General features: G+C 42.6%; 1 protein-coding gene across 1 annotated transcript in view; it reads right to left on the bottom strand.

Annotated features, from left to right (window-relative positions):
* Positions 1-255: 255 nt before the first annotated feature.
* LOC122925507 (extracellular calcium-sensing receptor-like) overlaps positions 256-22080 on the bottom strand; it is a 38107-nt gene continuing 16282 nt past the window's right edge. The window contains exons 4-6 of the mRNA XM_044276861.1: positions 4195-4413; positions 1694-1817; positions 256-1169 (exon numbers count right to left, since the gene is read on the bottom strand). Of these exons, the coding sequence (XP_044132796.1) occupies positions 256-1169; positions 1694-1817; positions 4195-4413 (1257 nt within the window). The remainder of the gene's footprint in view (positions 1170-1693; positions 1818-4194; positions 4414-22080) is intronic.

Below are 22080 nucleotides of genomic sequence, written 5' to 3'. Positions count from 1 at the left end.
GTTTCTTGAAAGCTCGGTGCCACTTTAACTTTATAAAAAAAATGTCTTGTTAATTTCTGCTTTGACCATGAGCCTGTAGAGGGTTTGGTCGGTCTCCTACTCCTTCTGCTACTAGTATAGAAGTATTGCATGGCTAGATATTGACTAGCAGTCACACAAAGACTTTTTGAAAACCCTCAGTAGATGAAAGATATATACATTTTTATTAGAACATGTAACCATCATGAAGATAACAGTAATGAAGTCTTATTGAACCTATAGAGTGATATCTTTGTTTTTCCCCATGATATTTCCCTTGGAGTTTGTCTCGGGTCGGAATAGTATGAAAAAACATTTAGGAAGAAACATGCATATAACCAAAGCCCAACTGGATGCTAAGATCGCAAAGATCTCCATAGCTACGGTGTACTTGCCCTGAGCACTGAGGGAGGCTGGGATATAAGACACCCAGACACTAAGGAAGGCCAACATGCTGAAGGTAATGAACTGGGCTTCATTAAAGCTGTCGGGAAGCCTCCGAGCCAGGAAGGCTACAATGAAACTAATGGTGGCCAGAAGAAAGAGATAACCCAACATGGTCCAGAAGGCAATGGATGATCCCTCATTGCAATCAATGATGATGAGTTCAGGTTTAATATTGGTGTTATACTGTCCATAGGGAGGAGCAATGGACAGCCAAGCAACACATAGGATGAACTGTAACATACAAAAGAGGACAATAATAGAGTAAGAAACTCTGAATGTGGTCCATTTCCGTAGACTGCTTCCTGGTCTAGTGGCCATAAAAGCAAAAACCACCATGATTGTCTTGGCTAAAATGCATCCAACACAAAGAGAGAAAACCAGACCAAAGGATACCTGACGTAGGAGGCATTTCTTGTGTTCTGGATAACCAATAAATCCTAAGGAGCAGAGGAAGCAGAGACAAAGGGAGACCAACAGAAGGCAACTCAGGGAATAATTGCTGGCTTTTACAATAGGGGTTTTTCTATGCTTTATAAAAAGTCTCAAAATAAGAAGAGGGACAATGGAAGAGATCAAGCTGAATGCAGCTAAGGTGGCTCCTAATGCTTCCTCATATGACAGGAACTCAAACGGTTTCATGATGCAGCTGGATTTTTCTTGATTTGGCCATTGGTCCCATGGACATCTGAAACAGATAAAAGAATCTGCAAGACAATCATAATTGTGTTATTGGACAATAGTGCACATTTATTTTGGCTTTAATTGTTTTGTACATTAAAAGGGTAGGGTTTCTGCTGGACACACATTTTTTTCTCCAAGTCATACAAAAAATTAGTTAATAATAATAGATTTTGGATTATTGTCTTTGGTGGCGCTATTAGATATTCCAAATTCTTATCCCGGTGGACCCCAAATAATATTTCTTAGGGATTATGGATGGTTGAGAGTTGGGGGCACCAACTCAGACATTACTAGAATGTTATACCAGGTCCATGAGGTTATTGTCTTGTATTCATTATAAAGGACTCCCCCAATCTGATCTAAATATTTGGCCAGAATGGATAATTTTATTAGTCGGGAAAGGGGTGTCTACATGACACATGGAGCAGTTCATATCAGGTGGTGGGGTTTGTTTTGGTATATTGTATAAAAATAAAGGAATAAAAAATATATGATAAAAATATGTAAGCCACAAGAAGCTTTTAGATACTATAGTGACTGTTCTTGCCTGTCTGATTGGAGATCTCTCCTTGTAGGCAGGGAACACATTCAAAGCAGCAGGAAGGTCGGCCTTGGATGGCTGATTTCCTGAATCCCAGGTGACAGCTCTCACTACAGACAGAACGTGGAACCTGTTAGTATAAAAAAGATTCTATTATACCAATCATGCAATGTGCTATTTATGTCTATAAAAAAAAATAAGTGTCAATATGTCTTCATGTCAAAGATAGGGGTCTATTCATGTGGGAGGGAGCTAGAGGAACCTGTGCCCAAAAAGGGTCACCAACAAATCACTGTGGCTTACCCAGGTTACAATCCTGTATTACATCTGGAATCAAATAAAATTCCAATCTCACCTTGAACAGTTGTAGATGGATATTAGACCTAGTGGAGCTGACAATGTATCATGTACTGTAGCCTTCAGATTTTGGGTATGCCTCTTCCCTCTGCTGATTTCTGTAAATGCATATTTTTATTCTCCATGCTTAATAGGCAAAGTTACAGATGTCACCGGCAACACTGCTAGGCGGAAGCCTCCGCCTAGCAGTGTGAAAATAAAAACAAACCAGGGCAAAGGCTTTTTATGGAGATCTGTTGACTACTCCAGCACTGATGGGTGGGCCTTAGCCTGTAAAATGGCTAGCTAAGCGCTAAAGCCTGCCAATCAGCGTTGGTGATGTCACCGGCAACACTGCTAGGCGGAAGCCTCCGCCTAGCAGTGTGAAAATACAAACAAACCAGGGCAAAGGCTTTTTATGGAGATCTTTTGACTACTCCAGCACTGATGGGTGGGCCTTAGCCTGTAAAATGGCTAGGGAAGCGCTAAAGCCCGCCAATCAGCATCGGTGACGCCACCGGCAACACTGCTAGGCGGAAGCCTCCGCCTAGCAGTGTCAAAATACAAACAAACCCTTTCTCTGCGATATTCAGTGCAGGGCAAGGGAGAGCATTGGAGCATAAAATGCTCCGATGCTCATGTTAGAAGGTCCAGAGGTGTAAATATTGGGATATGTCCAGGTTCAGCTCTAATTCTAAGACTCTGCCTTCACTAAAAGACTGTTGCCACCATATGCAGGTTGCCCCATGTGAGACTGTAACCACTGTACCCGTTGTCTCTTGTGAGAGCTCTGTAACTGCCAAACCTCAAGGGAAGTCAGTAAAAATAATATAATTTTTATTTTATTTTTAGCTACAACTGTTCCCTTCAGCCATCCTAGTAGGGAGTCAAACACACCTATCAAGGAGAAAATGTTTCTGTACGGTCTGAAACCTTCACATGGAACTGCATTTCCCTCCCGTTCCTTCTCATTGTCTAATGTCTATTCTTTCAGACAAGAGAGGACTGAGCAGGAATGTGAAGATCTAGGGTATAATCACACGCTGCAGAACTGTAATAAAAAATTTGTAACTGATAATTGGTGAATATGGCGGTTTTGCAGCAAACATGGATTTTTGCATTCAGATAAATGGGAGAATTTATGAACATACTCTGAGAGGGAATCTTTAGGCAGGGAAAGGGGAGGTACAGGCTGTTGGAAAGTGAGGAATATACTACTTTCCAAATTTATTACAACTGCCATATGCACACTCTTCTTTTTCTTTCACATACGTGAGTGTTAACCCAGCTTCCCATGCCTTCCATTCTGTCCCCACACACAGGTACATGCGCCGGGCCTCTTCACTCCTTCCCACTAATGCACGCTGTGTTGACAGGCGTGGGCAGTGGGGTTCTTAGCTGTGGACTGTGCTCCTGCCACCAGCATCTCGCTCCTGGCTCTGAGCAGAACTTGCACTCTGGCTCAGAGTTCCATGTGTGTATTTAGGGTGTGTGCGGGTGTGTCTCTCTTCCTTATGTAAGGCAGCCTGCGCACGCCTCCCATCTTCCCCAGCCTATGGCTGACCTGCAGGAGGTAATTACGGGCACCTCCTTCTACAGGAAGGCGCCTGAGCAACTTAGGTTCTTAGCTTGCCTAGTTTCCTGTTTGAGCTAAGGTGTTCTGTCATTCTGTGTATCAGACTTCGGATTACGTTTTACGGATTTTGCCTGATTGCCACCTGCCCTGACCCTGATATACAGTACGTTTATGGACTTTGCCTGACTGCCGCCTGCCCTAATTTCTGCCTTTGTACTCTGACTACACTTCTGTCTGATCAGCCTCTGGCCTCCCAGCATCCACTGGGTGTACTATGTCACCTGGAGGTCAGTCCAGTGGGTTCACACTCTGGTCCCGATTCTGTTTCACATAGGCACTCTCTTCATACCTTTCACATATGTGAGCAGTGTAGAACACATAGTCACTCTCTTCATACCTTTCACATATGTGAGCAGTGTAGAACAAATAGGCAAATGTTACACCTTATAATAACTGTACTATATTCAGTATTCACATTTTCCTCATTGTGGTTGGTTAATGGATATTTCTAGATGTGGAAATGCAAATGTTGCTCATAAATTTAAACTGTTGGTTCTCAGTTTTTTGACTTTTTGTATCTAGTCTTATATCTCACCTGTTGTTCTCCAGTAGGCCATACGATCAGACTTGAGTTAAAGGTCATAGCTTTATCCGAAGTAGTAAAGGAGCCAATCTTAACTTGTACCACGGTCCCATCCGGATTCATTTGCCAGTTCACAACTCGATAGACCGTAGGTAAATCACCATTCTCATCGAAGTAGATCTCTTTCCCAATGTTCAACATTATTCTTATTTTTCTTATATAATAGGTGAGCTACAAAGGAAAATAGAACTGTTTAAACCATAAGTCAACATAAAGATGCCATGACTAAAGAGGTTCTTCAAGATACAACTGTAAAATTGGCTGTAGATGAGCCCACTAATCAATCAATCAATCAGGCGTTAATATCTGCTTGTTTCGATTCAAGACCACTTGCTCAAAACCATTTTATGACTTTTTACAACCTTAGATGTGTTTCCATTTTTATGTCGTGCAGACAACAATTCAAAAACAGTTTTTGTAGCCTACATTGAAATGAATATTAGTAGCAGAGCGTTAAAGGAGTTCCTTTAGTACTAGTTCATTTGGTGGCATGCTCCTGGTATATGTCATCGATGCATCATTAGTGCAGGACCAACTACAGAGCCACCAGTACTGACCATAGAGTCACCAGTTAACAAAAAGACTGTCACACTCATTGGGACTTTATCACTACACAATTTTCTACTACATATACAGACATCTTGATCCATGTGCTGTTTCTCTTATTGCGTATTAGATGCAATTCTAGACTCAGGTGAAGGTGACATTGTATCTGGTGTAAACCAAAAGTGGCCAGGAGCTCAACCGAGCACAATAACCCTTGTGTTTTTATGGTGATTGGTGGTTCCCAGAGATTGGGTCGGTAATGATTATGTGTCACGGCCTATGGTGTGCGCTGTGACACTGTTGCTGTTGCCGGTGGCAACATATTGCTGTTTTGGCATGTTGTGGCAGCGTCACGGGTTTTGCTTGTGTGTGCAATTCCCCTTTTCGTTGTTTCCCTTCCTTGTCTGGTGTGCATGGGGTTAATTCATTGGCCGGAGCCAAGTGGTGAGTTGGGTGTGGTCTCAGGTCTCTTCATATACTTTGGCTTGGAGACTGAGATCAGTTTGGTTTGTCGACCTTGCATGTGAGATGCTTGCTCTGTGCATGGATGAGATATGAGGGCCATCCAATTTTGACATGATGTTCTTTGCAATGTCATCTGCGATGTCATACTGTGTGTTTCCTCCTTGTCTTCCTTCCCCTCCTGGTGTGTTGTTTCTGGTGTGGGTTTGAGTTGGAGGTTTGTGATACGTCTGGGTGTTTGTTTCATGTAGGTGTGTACTGGCCTGCATGGACGTTTTACGTTTTCCCCTTTTGTGTGTGTAACCTCTGGAAGGGGGCTGGTTTCCCGGAGGGGTGAACCATAAGCCTGTATGCAGCGCTGCCTGAAGATTCTGTGCATCAGGTGTTCACATGGAGGTCCGGGTAGATGTTTGGTGCCATCTTTCCATCTCTGCTGCGGCAAGTAAGTGTTGGTTGTCGCTAGTGTTCTGTTGTTACACTGTGTACTTACCTCTTGTGCAGTTGATGCATTCTGTCTTTCTCCCTGTCAGCTACTGGGCCTCTGGAGATGCATTTCATCCGTGGTGATGGAGGAACAGGAGGTCTCTGCCCTGTCACGATGTTGAGGGTAATACAGGGATTCCTAGACTTCTAGGTTTGTGGGTATGAGCCCCCTTACCATTGAAGGCGGCTCATACAGCCAGGAGACTAGGGCTATTTGAGTGAAGCTTTAGGAGGTGCCCAGCTCCCTTTTCCTTGTCTATGGCCTAGTAATTGGTCACATTGTACGGTGGGGGGTTTTCCCCACTCCCTACCATGACATCATGTATTGATGGCATATGGTATACTGCGGATAGACTATCAGTATTCATCGTATGCCATTAGCACAGTGATGCATGGGTCAATATAAACAGCTGTCACACTGAATATGGTGATGGGAAGGATGTAGACATTTGGCACACAGCAGTGTGAAGATGTAAGGCAAGACTGGTGCTTTACTGTTACTTTCCAGTTACCATCTCTGTTACAAATAACAAGCAATCTTGATTTTAATATATTTAGAAGAACAGAGGAAGATGAATAGTTCTTGATGTGTGTATCGAGTTGATGCTAAATTAATCATATTAGAATAAGGAACTTCACAAAAATTTATCTGGAACAAAATTTGAAGATTGTTGATCCTTTACAGATGAATCGTGCAAAAATGGCAGCGAGCGGCATTTTACTGTGAATATCGGCAGAGGAAAATGCATTAGTTCTGCATTCCAAATCGCCTGCACTTTTCTTATATATGGACAATTTTTTTTTTTTATAAAAAAAAATATCAGTTCATAAACTTTATTACCAACAGCACCCCAATTATATTCTGCTGCAAACGCTGAGCAATTGCACAGGTTTTTTCATCTTAAAAACATTTCAGTGCATTATATCTGTGTTAGTAAATGCATTGCATATTACTGCAAGGCAATGGGTAGTTACAGCAACAGCAATACTGCAATAATGCCATTTTTAACAGTGGCATGTTATTAAATAAGTTGCATATTGCTGCAAGTTAATGGGCATTTACAGCAAAAAGAAATTCTGCAATAACACCATTTATGTACCCAGGATATTGAACACATAGTTCAAATACATTTTACCACAAAAAATGCAGTTATACCCATGATACTGAACACATAGGTGGTCATTTGTTAACCTGAAATATGCCAATGTTAGGTGTATTTCAGGCACAATCTGCCACTTTCCTCCGCTCACTCCGGGTCTAAAAAAGTGGGCGTGGTGTGGTCTAACGGAAAGCAAGCTAGGAAGATGGCTTACATTTAGACGCCGTGGTGGAACCGCCAAAGTTATGTAGATCCGGGCACCTCTGTCTAAAATGCCGGTCTTAACAAATGACTAGTGATGAGCGGCAGGGGTCATATTCGAATTCGCGATATTTCACGAATATTTTTTAGAATATTCGTCGAATATTCGAAAATTCACGATTTTTTCTTGAAAAAAATCGGCAAGGTACGGATTGTGTAATATGCGAATTTTCGTAATTCGAATTTTCGTATTTGAATTTTTATTGCGAATTTTTCAACTTACAACTATTAGACAAAGAAGATTATAGCACTATATTAGCTATATATATTCGATTTTTTGAATATTCGCTATATTGCTATAACAGTTTTTTCGAATATTCGTAATATATAGCAATATAGCGAATATTCGAAAAAAAAAAACGAATATAGAGCAATTTGGCTAATATAGTGCTATAATCCATTTTTTATAGTTGTAATTTTTTTCCAATCTGAACTTCAGATGAGAAAAAATTACAACTATTAGACAAAGAAGATTATAGCACTATATTAGCTAAATTGCTCTATATCTTTTTTTTTTTGAATATTCGCTATATTGCTATAACTTCGTTTTTTCAAATATTTGTAATATTCTAAAACAAGAATATATAGCAATATAGCGAATATTCTAAAAAAAACGAATATAGAGCAATTTAGCTAATATAGTGCTATAATCTTCTTTGTCTAAAAGTTGAAAAATTCGCAATAAAAATTTGAATTCGAAAATTTGAATAACGAAAATTCGCATATTACACAATCATTACCTTACCGATTTTTTCAAGAAAGAAAATCGTGCATTTTCGAATGTGACCCCTGCCGCTCATCACTACTCCTAAAGTCAAGTATATTGCAGCCTTCTTATTGGCCCACAAGCTAGAAGCAGGAAGGGATCATGTGTACTGATTAAAAAAATAAATAAAATCGGAAAAAAAATCGGAAAAAATAGAATATTCGAAATTACGAATATATATAACTATATTCGAAATATTCGCGAATTTTCGAAGTGCCTATATTCGCGATAAAAATTCGAAATTCGAATATTCGTGATCAACACTACAAATGACCCTCATAGTTCAAAGACATTTTACCACAAACATTGCATTATTTATTATAGATAATTTTCAATATCAGTGTTTTTAGATAGGGGGGGGCATTTAATTGGACCTCAGTCTTTAAATTACCGAAAAACACTTTGCTAGTAACATTTGCAGCACGCCAGACCTGCAGGGTATTGCGATAGTGAGGTCACGGTTATGGGCAATCAAGGGTTACTCACTTTTTAGAGGGGAACCCTGGGCAGGCATGCGGCAGTGAAGGAGAGGTAGACACAAGTTCCTCTGGGGCACACTCTAGATGTAGGGACCAGACCTGATGGTGTATGTGGTGCCCTGGATGTTGCAGGTATTTTGAGTGCCTGAGGCAAGGTCCCTTTAAGGATTGTGACGCCAGTGCCTGTAACGGTGGCACCCCGATTTATAGCAGTAGTAATTGAGGTACACAGCTGGTATGGTAAACCAAACGTTGCTTTACTTGGAAACAGTCCAACTTTGTACATACAGATGTTTATGATGCAGTCCCTTGAATCATATAATTCACAAGCAGGTTTACTTCACTATATGGCAGGTATTAATCTTGCAAGATACTTGGGTAAACAGTTAATGCTTCGCAGAACTAGGCTGCTCTATCCCCTCAGCTGTTCTAGCTGGCTGGATCCCAAGGCCCGGATGCCTAAATGCTGGCTTTAATCCTTGGTAATAATTCTTCCTCCCGTATTGACCCTTGCTTCTATTTTATAGTACCTCTGCCTCTCAGCTTACTTCTCTGAGCTGGTTGTACTGTTCCTGTTGTGAGGGATGCTGCAGATTTCTCCCAGGAGGCTCATTCCTACTACTGGGGTTGCTTCTTCGGTGGTTGTTGGATTAATGGTCTCCAGGCAGGCTGTACTCCTTCACTAGCCTCCTGGTGGCAACTTGAAGCCTGGACTATCCAGCTGCATGTCAGGAGGAGGCCCTCAGCATATCTCTGGCTGGTGCCTTCTCACTTCTGTCTCCACAGACTCCTGACTATGACCTAACTCCTCCCTGTCTGGGCCTGGACATTTATACTAGGAGCTCCCTATCTCCCTCTAGAGTCTAGGATGTCTAACTACACCCCAATAGGCCTGCTAAGCATATAACAGGGGAACCAACACATGTAATAACACATAGAAAAATACATTAAATGCATAGTTAAATATAATATCACTGTCCCTTGTGAGCAGAAGTAACACGTGACCCAATTGACCCTGGTGTAGTGCCCACTCCTACCTAGTGGGACACTACACATTTAATTATCTGTGTGCCAAACTTGTGACTTTTCATTTATAGGTCTGGAAAAGAGTGAAAAATGAAAAACCCAGGGGTCACAGCATTCCTCCTGATCTTCCTCATTGCAACCCCAGAGAAATCTTTCACTTGTATCCTCTGTGTCTAGACTCCCCCTCCTTTTAGAGAACCTTCTTTTTTTCTAAGAAAAGGCAGCAAAAATCCATGTACTCTGAAAGATACTCAAAATAGTCTTCCTGTTAATACATTTTGTGGGAACAGTCAACATTTGGACTGCCATGCAGAGGGACGCTCAGGCAGAGGGGTGGGACCCAATGCCTAGCTGTGTTGTTGTTGGTGGAAGTAGTGGTATTTGTAGCCATGGTGGTGGCAGCAGGTAGCGACAGTGGCACTTTGGGAAATTACAGAGCAAAGAGTTGGGAGGAGGCCGATGTCATCTCTGATATTTATCTTAGAGCCGATGCTGACGCTGATGAAACAAGGGACTGCAGAAGAAGAATAGATTATGCATCTTGCTGGCCACTTTATAGCTGGTGGTGACCCACAAAGAGAAAGTTCTATGGAGGAAAAATTGTCACTAGAGGAGGAGAAGGAGTGGGAATTGATTGTGCAGGAGGTGGAGGAGACTGATAATGATGATGCTGACCAATCATCTCAGTGGGGTTGGAGCTGGAAAGAAGTTGATCCTCTGGCTTGCTGGTAAGAATGGCAAGCTGAATGCTTTTTTACACAATGACTAGAATATTTTTACCATCAAGCAGTCTGATAATTACTGGATAGCCATTTTTAGACCCTCACTATCAAAGAAAAATGGGGAAACCTTTTCCTGTTGCCCGAAAGGCAAGACAAATTACTGTATTACCAGGATACACTGTGTTCTCACCTGCCACCACCCTCCCAGAGTCAACCACCAACTGCTGCCACAGCAGAAGCCACAGCAGCCGCCAGTTCACAATTATCAAGTAGAGAGTTGAACCGCACTCCATTTTTAAGAAGGCGGTGCTCAGTGGTAAGTATGATATTCATAAAGTGAGAGAGACCATGGCACTCGGATTTTAGATATACAAATTGCTGGTTTATTTTACTCCATCTAAATAAAGTTATAGCCACTGGCCAACGTTTCGGTCTAGACAAAGACCTTGTTCACGGCCTGATTTAGGTACAGAAAATTATAATAAGATGGATTAGAGGTGTAAGAGAAATACAAATAGGAATAAAACAAAATACAGTTATACGTGTAGACTGGAACATTACATGATAATGGTGCGGAGGGTATCACATGATTGGTACAAGATAATTGTGGAAAGAATAGTTATATTGACGACAGATACTAAGCAATAAACAATAAATAATAATAATAAATGGTGGACTGTGTCGTCTAAGGAGTCCCGAGCTGATGGACTTGGAGACATCTCAGAACAGCCGGGGAGGGTAATCCCTGTAGGTTCCACACAAAAGGGTAGGTCAGATGGACAATACGTAAGCTGTCTTAAGGGGACCTGTGCAGCAAGATTCATTATAGTCATGTAGACAATCATTGTTACTCTTGTTACTCTGTGTCCTGTAAGGTATAGGTTAGAGGCAAACATAATAAGTAGTAGTAGAACATCGGCTGGAGGCATGCATAGTAAATAGTGGATAGTGGATAGTTAGTGAGAGAGAAGCACAAGGTGTGGGGTAATGGAGCTGGGCATGTCAGACAGGGTCAGGTTGTCTGATCTAGATTAGCGCTGCGCTTCTATAGTAGAATACAATCTAATATGATGTATGGGGTTAGAGCAGCCTGGTAGCACATTGGTGGTCAGTGGGTACATACCTTAGTAGATGTAGTCATAGTCTTGAGTGGATGGTGTGTAAACACCATTCCACAGTCTAAATTTAAAGCATGGAGCTTCCTGGTGCGTGATGCCGTGCGTGCGACGTCATCGAGGAAGTGCGCATGCGCAATGGAAATTAGAGGCATAGTGAGGGAACTGGCAAGCTGTGTACTAGATGCTAGTAGGAAGTATATGATTGGTTATGGTGAAGGGAGGGGAGGAGGAAGTGTAATGGTATAATGATAAGCCAAGAGACATAGAACATAATGAGAAGGGAAAAGCGAACAGTACAGATAGGCAATTGTTTACAGTCATACTTTAAGTTTTATAATCTAAAATCTGTATATAATCTATGGGATATACTACCTGGCTGATTTTGGTAATTTCGTCTGTGGAAAATAAAAGTAAAAAAAAGTGGTTAGTATAATAAATATCAAGCCGTATCACAATAATTTGGTACAGTATGTGGTACAGTATGTCTATTCTCTTGTATACAGTATAGAAGTGAAGCTGTAAATCTAGGCTTCTTGTATTTTTGAAACACACAATATAGAGATATGAATACAATATTGAGATAATCCTGTGATACGACCTTTATGAAATATAGAAATCAAAGTCTCTGATTATTCCCCGTGGTGAAAGGGTGTCCAGTTCAAATATCCAGAAAGCCTCCCGTTGTTTCAGGCGTGTGATCCAGTTGCCTCCTCGTCTTGCGGGGGCTTTTTGTACCAGAATTTGAAATTTAAGTTGGCTAATTTGGTGTTTGGCGGAGATAAAGTGTTGTGGGATAGGTTGTTCTGTTTTTTTGGCAGCGAATGTCCGATTTATGTTTTGAGATGTGGTCCAGTATGTTTTGGGTGGTTTCACCCACATACGCTAAGCCGCATGGGCATCTGATTAGATAGACTACATAGGAGGAATTGCATGTGAAAAGCTTTTTAGAATGGTAGACCTGGCCTAAGTGGGGGTGAATAATCCTGTTACCTTTAATGACATTTGTGCATTGTGCGCAGAAAAGGCACGGATATGTACCTGTTATTTTGGGGGCCAATGTAGTTTGTTTTATGGTGGGTTTGATAGTGCTGATGTCTGCACGTATTAGTTTGTCTTTAAGGTTTGGTGGTCTTTTATAACACATTCTAATGGGGTTTTGAAACTCGGCAACATCAGGATACGATTGTTTGAGAATGGGCCAATGTTTTTGTATTATGGTTTGGATTTTAGGTGCCATAGGGTGGTAGGTAACCACTAGTGGAAGGCGAGGGGGAGGTGGAGTATTACGGGTAGTGGATGATGTAGATGGAGGAAAAGATAGTTCTCTTTGGAGTAACAAGATTGGGTAGCCTCTATCTTTGAATTTTTGGGCCATTTCTTCTAAGAGTTAAGTGCAGAGGGTGGGATCATTCACAATTCTGGCTACTCTTTTAAATTGGGAGCGAGGTAGAGATTGTTTTGTACTTCGTCGGTGACAGTTTGAGTAGTGGAGAAGTGTGTTGCGATCAGTGGGCTTTCTGTGTAGATCGGTGGTTAATATGCCTTCTGGTGTTTTAATGACGACCATGTCTAAGAAACTGATGGAGTGGTGATCTGTATGGGATGTGAATTATAGGTCTTGGTCCAATCAGTTTATGTAGTGGACAAAATCAGAGAATGAATTTTAGTCACCTTTTCAGATACAGAACACATCATCGATGTATCTGTACCAGGTTAGGGCATGTGTTTGAAATAGAGTGTGTGCGTTTGCATAAGGGGGTGCTACGTTTGTGCCCATCGCGGTCCCCTTCTTCTGGATATAGAAGTTCCTCCATAAAGCAATCCAAGAGTCTAAAGAGAAACTTGCAACCAAAGAGACACAACTATTAACAACTATCTTCACCATCGAATGGTCCAAACTCAAGAACAAGACGGATAAAATACTATAAGAGCATAAGAAATATTTGGAAAACACTAAACGCAACAAGTTCATCCGCAATACAGAGGATTACCAATTACACAGAATCTACTAGTGACAATGGCAAGATACAACCAAGGGCCCCAGACACACTTCCTACGTAGACTACGCATCCTCCTCCTCAGGCAGGGAGAGATTCACTGTCTACCGTCAACAGCGTTTATTTCCCAGATGCGGTTACCGACAGGGAAGAAGAAGAACCAACGTACACACCGAGAAAGGGGCACCACCGACCAAAACCCCATGGGCATACAGACTCGCTCACAGGTAGTAGGAACCTCATTGTGAACATTGCTTAGCATACTTTTTCACCAGCTGAACTAAATGTGCTCTACAAAGGTCTCTCCATCTCTCCCTATGGGAATCTACGCCATCTCTTTTTGGAACATGAACTCCACAGGTTCTACAGGTTTCTTAGGCTAAAAGCACACTTCTCACAATATACCACATCACCTACACCTCCAACATCCTTAATAGTGATGGACAAACATCAGCCGAGACGATTTGCGAAAGCGATTGCGCAAACGCGATCAAATGTTTGCAAACCACAAGTTCGTGGCGGGCCCATTTACTTTAATAGCAGGAGAATCTAAAAAACCTTCAGGTCATATTTGCAGCCACCAAATACTTACTAGAAGTGCATAAATCGTCCCACAACATGGACAGTGACATATAAGAGGGGGATCAATGGCAAAAGTTCTCACAAAAAATATGTATTTTAATCAGGGGCCATTTTTATGCAACTTAAAGGGAAACTGTCAAAAATGTACCCTGCTAGAGCCTAGAAAAATAACATTTTAGACCACAGGAGTACAGGCCCGAAAACATCAAGTGATTATGTGGCCGGAGGTATATTAGACGGTCATTGGATATCAATTTTACTGCAGGCCAGTGGACTACAGGCCCCAAAAATTATTCATTTACCGCACAGAAAAGAATAATTGATAATGTGGCTGGAGGTACATTATGCGGTCACTGTATAACTTTTTTTCTGTTTACCTGGTTAGATTACAGGCCCCAAAAATTATGCATTCACCAAACATAAAAAATCAAGTGATTATGTGGCTGAAGGTATATTCGACGGTCAATGGATATCAATTTTACTGCAGGCCAGTGGACTTCAGGCCCCAAAATTTTTTAATTCACCGGACAGAAAATATCAAGTGATTATGTAGCTGGAGGTACATTAGGCGGTCACCGTATAACAATTTTACTGTTGGCCAGTTAGATTATAGGCCCCAAAAATTATGCATTCACTGGACAGAAAACATCAAGTGATTATGTGGCTGGAGGTATATTAGACGGTCATTGGATATCAATTTTACTGCAGGCCAGTACAAATACATGTCAAATACATATGTTTAAAAGAACTAAAAATATAAAATTGGATTAAAAACATGGCTAAAGAAATCCCCCCTCTTGACGAAAAACCAAATAATAATAGTTGAAATTCGATATAATAGGGCGGATGTCGATGGGTTGGCTGAAAGTGACCAACCGCCCTCTTCTTGCATGTGCTGTAGGATTGGAATTGTTTTCTGTGGGTCAAAATTCGTCTGCCATGCCCGCAACTGCAGAATGCAGCATCTCTCGAAGCAAGGCCTGGAAATGCTGCATTCTGACAGCCCTCTGTGATGCTGGTAACATGTCTGCCATTTTGTGTTTGTACCGATGGTCTTAGTACGTTGCCACCCAGTACTGGTCCTTGCCCTTTATGCTTTTTATACGGGGGTCCCTCTTCAAACACTGGAGCATAAAGGCCCCCATTTGCACTAAATTGGAAGCGGTAGAGTGCCCTGGCTCCTGCTCATCGCCCAGGAGAATGTCTTCCTCGGTCTCCTCCCCCTATCAATGGACAACACCAGGGATCCCAGAAAAGTTTAAAGCCTGCTCTTCTTGCTCCTCCTCCTCCCACCAGGCACCATCCTCCTCTGACTCCTCTTCAGACTCCTGCTGACTTGCCCCCCTGAGAATTCAATCAGCATTGTGACTTCCTCATCATCCAGCTCCTGCTCCTCAAAGGTGTAAGGTACGATGTCACTGATGGCGCCCTGGCTGCGACTGACCAGTTTGGTGATCTCATCAAATGGCTGCAGAAGTCTGCATGCGTCGTTCATTAGCAGCCACTGGCGCGGTAAACAAAAACAAGCTCCCCAAAACCTATGCTGCCGCAGAGTTCGTACAGGTAGTCGTTAAGTGCACGTTTCTGCTGGAGCAGCCTATCAAGCATATACGAGGTGGAGTTCCAGCACGTCGGGCAGTCACAAATCAGACGTTTGACGGGCAAGTGGTGTCACCGATGAACGTCAGCAAGGTGAGCCACGGCCATGTAAGATCTTCTAAGACAGACAGAGACTGTCCTGGCCTGCTACAAGCATGGCAATGTCTCACCTGGCACATAAAATAGGTTCTGGGGAGCTGGGGGGGTGCAGCGGAAGAGGAGGTAGCAGTGGAAAAGGAGGAGTCATCCGAGGAGGAGACGAAGGATGGAGTAGGAGGAGGAGAAGAAGAGGCAGGCCTGCATGCAATCCATGGTGGTAACACCAAATCCACACGGGTTGCATGCTTGACAGCCATCAAAAGGTTTACCCAGTGGGCAGTAAAATGTACCTTCCCTGCCCGTGTTTGATAGACCACGTGTCTGTGGTCAGTTGTATCTTGGCACCTACACTGTGTGCCAGACATACATTCACTTGCCGCTGAACTTGGACATATAGCTCTGGGATGCCCTTCTGGGAGAAATATTTCCTTCCAGGAACCTTCTATTGCGGTCTGCCAATGGCCACAAATTTTCTATAGGCCTCCGAGTCCAACAGTTTATATGGCAGTAGTTGGCAGGCTATCAGTTCCGAAAAGCCAGCGGTCAGCCGTTGGGCAAGAGGGTTATCCGGCGTCATCAACTTTTTACGTTTGAACATTTGGGCCACAGAAGCTTGCCTTTTGCCAGATGAATGCGACAACGGCACTGTGGAAGTTGGAGTGGAGGACAAATGGGAGGAGAGAGGAGGAGGAAAAGAGGCAGGACGTGGAGCGCTGGGAATGTGGCTTTGTGGGTTCTGATGGTGTTGCTCCCACTGGGCTCGTTGATGGGAGGCCAGGTGCCTTCTCAAGGCGGTCGTCCATATGTGACTGTTGGGCTTTCTGCGACTTATGCAATGACAGCACAGGCTGCAGATGGCAACAATATTGTCAGCAGCTGACACGTAAAAAAAAAAAACACATGCAGAGCCATATGACGGGGTCCTGGGAGCACCAGATGTGACCGTGCATAGTGGATGGCTTGCTCCAGATACATCTGCTTGCTTCTCCTCCCTATCTTCTGCTCCGTCACTCCCTCTGAACTCCCCTCCTCTTCCTCTCTAGTTGGACACCCACATGACATCCATCGACAAGTCATCATCATCACCTTCACCACCGCTGACATTAGAGATCTCAGAATAGGCAGCAACAGCGGGGACCACCCTCCTTGGGCTGATCTGGGTACTGTGGTCAGACCGCTGGGTGGCGACCGTTGCTACCTTCTCTTCCTCATCCGATGCCAAGAATGGCTGTGCATCGGTAAGGTCTGGGAATGGATGGGAAAATAATTCCTCTGACTCGAGTGGAGGGGATGTGGTGGTGTCTTTGGTGGTGCACACAGCAGAGTAAGGAGGGTGCTGATACAGAGGATAAGGAGGGTGCAGAAGCGGAAGGCTGAGTGAGCCACTGAACCAACTCTGGTGCGTCCTTTGACGTAATCGCACGCACCTTCTCCAACTTCCCACTTAGGCTCCGGCCTGGTGCACCTGCCCGACCCCAACCACCCCTGCGGAATGGCCTGCCTCTTCCTCTGTCTTTCATTTTCAAAATGACCCTGTGACAAAGTCCCTATAGATGAGCAGAATTTGTGGAAGCAGGTATATCGCAGGCCTCAATCAATAATTTGTGGAAGCTGATATATCTATCCTCTCTATCAGTATTTTGTGGAAACAGGTATATAGAACCCAATAATGAGTATTGGCTGGAAGTTTGAAAATCAAACCCCTTAATCAATATTTGTGGGAAGCTGGTTTATTGCAGGCTTCAATCAATATTTTGTAGAAGCTGGTATATCAATCCCCTCTATCAGTATTTTGTGGAAACAGGTATATAGAACCCAATAATGAGTATTTGATAGAAGCTGGTATATCAAACCCCTTAATCAATATTTGGTGGAAGCCAATATATTAATACCACGTATCAGTATTTTGTGAAAACAGATATATAGAACCCAATTGTAACGTGGCGCCGAAGGCACACTCGGTCTCCCATCAGCCGCAGACCTGCTGCTTAGCTTTGGGAGTGAGGATCTGTGTTCAGCCTTGTTCCCAGGGCAGCTTTGCTAGCTGGGAGGCTCCCAGCTCCTAGGTCTGCCTTTAGCGCTGAGCTGATCACTCGGTGCTCGACTTGTCTGTCTGTCGGTCATGTGACGCTGGCCACGTCACATGACCCTCACTCCCAACTATAAATACAGGCAACCTGCTGGCTACAGGTTGCCTATGATACTGGTCTATTGGTGCTTCCTTGTTCCTTGGTTCTAGTCTGCGGCTGCTTGACCTCGACTTCGTCTCATCCTTTGTACATATTTGCTGTCCTGGATGGCCCTCGGCTCTGAATGTTGACCTTATATTTTCCCGCTCCCTGGTTCTGACCTTTGGCTTGTTGACCTTCCGTATCTTTTCTCTGTGCACTTACTTAAGTAAGGGTCCGTCGCCCAGTTACGCCCCGTCGCCTAGGGCGAGAAGTGTAAGTAGGCAGGGACAGGGGTTGAGGGTGGAGTCAGAGTGCACCCTCTTTCCTTCCTCTCTGATCCCTGACACCAATACTGAGTATTTGCTGGAAGCTGGTGTATCACACCCCTCAATCAATATTTTGTCAAAGCTGGTGTATCACACCCCTCAATCAGTATTTTGTGGAAGCAGGTATATCGCACCCCTTAATCAGTTTTTTTGGGGGCAACAGGTATATCACACCAGTTGCAATTAGTTATTCCAATAGCGTTTGTCCCTCTGTATAGCTGCGGTATCTCAGCAGCACCGCACAAAACTGCTGCACAATACAAATACACTATAATATACTTTCTATGTTAGAAGGTATATTATAGGTATATCACACCCCTCAATCAGAATTTTTATTGGGGGGAAAACAGGTATATAATACTAGTTGCAAATAGTTATTCCAATAGTGCTTGTCCCTCTATCTAGCTGCGGTATCTCAGCAGAACCGCACACAACTGCTGCACAATACAACTGCACTATAATATACTTTCTATGTTAGAAGGTATATTATAGGAATATCACACCACTCTGTATGTCACACCTATCGATAGGACACCTATACCAGTCCTTCAAAGGACTTTTGTGACCCAATTAGCTAGCATTTGGTGTTACTAATAGTCTGTCCCTGCTCCACACAGCAACATCTCACTACACTGTCAAAAAACAGAATGTAAAATGGCTGCCAGATCGGGTTTATTTATAGGGTAGGGGGTGTGCCCATGTGCTGAAACATCTTAATTGGCTGTCCTGTCCCACCTGATGGATGTGTCATGGGTCAAAGTTCGGTGCTTTGCAAAAAAATTTGGCAAACGAGCAAAATGACCGCCGGCGAACCACAAGGCCATCTCTAATCCTCAATACCCTCCACTGCTTTGTCCGTCAGATCACTGGGTTTAAAAAATAAAAGCAATTTCATGCCTACTAAAACTTATCATAGGGTTGAAACATTAATTTTTCTCATGGATCGAGAAATAGACACAAACATTTTGGACCTCAAGAGAGGTACCCTACAAACCTCCACCTAAACCTAACAAGTGAAGAACACATCGCCCTCAACACACTCCAACTTGACAAATCAATCACTATAAAACCGCCCGACAAAGGTGGTGCGATAGTAGTTATGGATACTACAGCTTACATACAAGAAATCCAAAGACAACTGGCAGATACGACCACTTACGAAAAGGTTCTATACAATCCCACCTTCCAAATTAAAAAAGACATTTGTACTTTTCTTGACCACCACCTCCAGATGGGCACTATTGATAAAGCCACCGACACCTACTTACTCAATGAAAACCTCATCCTTCCAGTTTTCTATACATTACCCAAAATACATAAAAACTTGACCCACCCACCAGGCAGACCAATTGTAGCCTCCACCGACTCCTTACTTTCGCCGCTATCCATCTTTCGGGAAAAAATATTAACTCTACTAGTCAAAAAAACACACTCCTTCCTATTGGATATGTCTCACTTCCTATCCATTATCTCAAACCTAATAAACATTTTCTCTGAACACATACTGGTAAAACTAGATGTCAACAGCTTGTATACCTCTGTCTCTCACGAGAAGCGTATCCGAGCTGTCACATCACTCTTGTCAACCTCCGATCTATCTCCTACAGCACAGGCGTTCTGTGTACAACTGCTAAACTTTGTCCTACAAAATAAATTTTTATGTTTGGGGATGACTTCTATATACAGAAGAAGGGGACCGCAAAGGGCGCGAACGTAGCACCCCCTTATGCAAACGCATTAATGGAAAAAATTTGAGGAAGAGCTGATTTATCCACATACTCTATTCCAAACACATGTTCTGTATCTGGGAAGGTGACTGAAATTCATTCTCAGATTTTATCCACTACATAAACGGATTAGACGAAGACCTACAATTCATATCCCATACAGATCACCACTCCATCAGTTTCTTAGACATCGTCGTCATTAAAACACCAGAAGGCATATTAACCATCGATCAACACAGAAAGCCCACTGATCGCAACACACTTCTCCACTACTCAAGCTGTCACCCACAAAGTACAAAAAAATCTCTACCCTGCTCCCAATTTAAAAGAGTAGCCAGAATTGAAAATTATCCCACCCTCCACACTCAACGCTTAGAAGAAATGGCCCAAAAATTCAAAGATAGAGGCTACCCAATCTCGCTACTCCAAAGAGAACTATCTTTTCTTCCATGTACATCATCCACTACTCGTAATACTCCTAATTCCCCTCGCCTTCCACTAGTGGTTACCTACCACCCTATGGCAACTAAAATCCAAACCATATTACAAAAACATTGGCCCATTCTCAAACAATCATATCCTGATGTTGCCGAGTTTCAAAACCCCATTAGAATGTGTTATAAAAGATCACCAAACCTTAAAGACAAACTAGTACGCGCAGACATCGGCACTATCAAACCCACCTTAAAACAAACTACATTGGCCCCCCAAAAAATAGGTACATATCCGTGCCTTAGCTACGCACAATGCACGAATGTCATTAAAGGTAATAAGATTATTCATCCCCACTTAGACAAGGTCTACCATTCTAAAAAAACTTTTCACATGCAATTCCTCCTATGAAGTTTATCTAATCAGATGCCCATGCGGCTTAGCTTACGTGGGTGAAACCACCCAAAATATACGGGACCGCATCTCCAAACATAAATCGGACATTCGCTGCCAAAAAACAGAACAACCTATCCTACACCACTTCATCTCCGCCAAACACCAAATGAGCCAACTTAAATGTCAAATTCTGGAATAAGTAACCCCCGCAAGACGAGAAGGCAACTGGATCACACGCCTGAAACAACGGGAGGCTTTCTGGATATTTGAACTGGACACCCTTTCACCTCGGGGAATGAACAGAGACTTTGATTTCTGTATTCCATAAAGGTCGTATCACAGGATTATCTCAATATTGTATACATATCTCTATATTGTGTATTTCAAAAATACAAGAAGCCTAAATTTCCAGCTTCACTTCTATACTGTATACAAGAGAATAGACATACTGTACCATATACTGTACCAAATAATTGTGATGTGTCTTGATATTTATTATACCATTTTTTTTGTAAATTTTATTTTCTACAGACCAAAATCAGCCAGATAGTATATCCCATAGATTATATACAGATTTTAGATTATAGCACTTTAAGTATTGCCTATCTGTACTGTTCGCTTTTCCCTTCTCATTATGTTCTATGTCTCTTGGCTTATCATTATACCATTTCACTCCCTCTCTCCTCCCTTCCCTTCACCATAACCAATCATATACTTCCTAACATCCAGTCCATAGCTTGCCAGTTCCCTCACTATTCCTCTAATCTCCTCGATGACGTCACTCGCACAGCATCATGCACCAGGAAGCTCCATCCACTCAAGACTATGACTACAACTACTAAGGTATGTACCCACTGACCACCAATGTGCTACCAGGCTGCTCTAACTCCATACATCATATTAGATTGTATTCTACTATAGAAGCGCAGCGCTAATCTAGATCCGACAACCTGACCCTGTCTGACAGGCCCAGCTCCATTACCCCACACCTTGTGCTTCTCTCTCACTAACTATACACTATCCACTATTTACTATGCATGCCTCCAGCCGATGCTCTACTACTACTTACTATGTATGCCTCTAACCTATACCTTACAGGACACAGAGTAACAATGATTGTCTACATGACTATAATGAATCTTGCTGCACAGGTCCCCTTAAGACAGCTTACGTATTGTACATCTGACATACCATTTTGTGTGGAACCTACAGGGATTACCCTCCCCGGGTGTTCTGAGATGTCTCTAAGTCCATCACCTCGGGACTCCTTAGACGACACAGTCCACCATTTATTGCTATTATTTATTGTTCATTGTTAGTGTCTGTCAATATAACTATTCTTTCCACAATTATCTTGTACCAATCATGTGATACCTTCCGCACCATTATCATGTAATGTTCCAGTCGACACGTATAACTGTATTTTGTTCTATTCCTATTTGTATTTCTCTTACACCTCTAATCCATCTTATTATAATTTTATGTACCCAAATCAGGCCGTGAACAAGGTCTTTGTCTAGACCGAAACGTTGTCCAGTGGCTAGAA

Source organism: Bufo gargarizans, chromosome 2 (genome assembly GCF_014858855.1).
Source record: "Bufo gargarizans isolate SCDJY-AF-19 chromosome 2, ASM1485885v1, whole genome shotgun sequence".
Taxonomy (NCBI): domain Eukaryota; kingdom Metazoa; phylum Chordata; class Amphibia; order Anura; family Bufonidae; genus Bufo; species Bufo gargarizans.
Note: the sequence above shows the minus strand (reverse complement) of the source record. Positions and strands in the feature narration are given on the sequence as shown.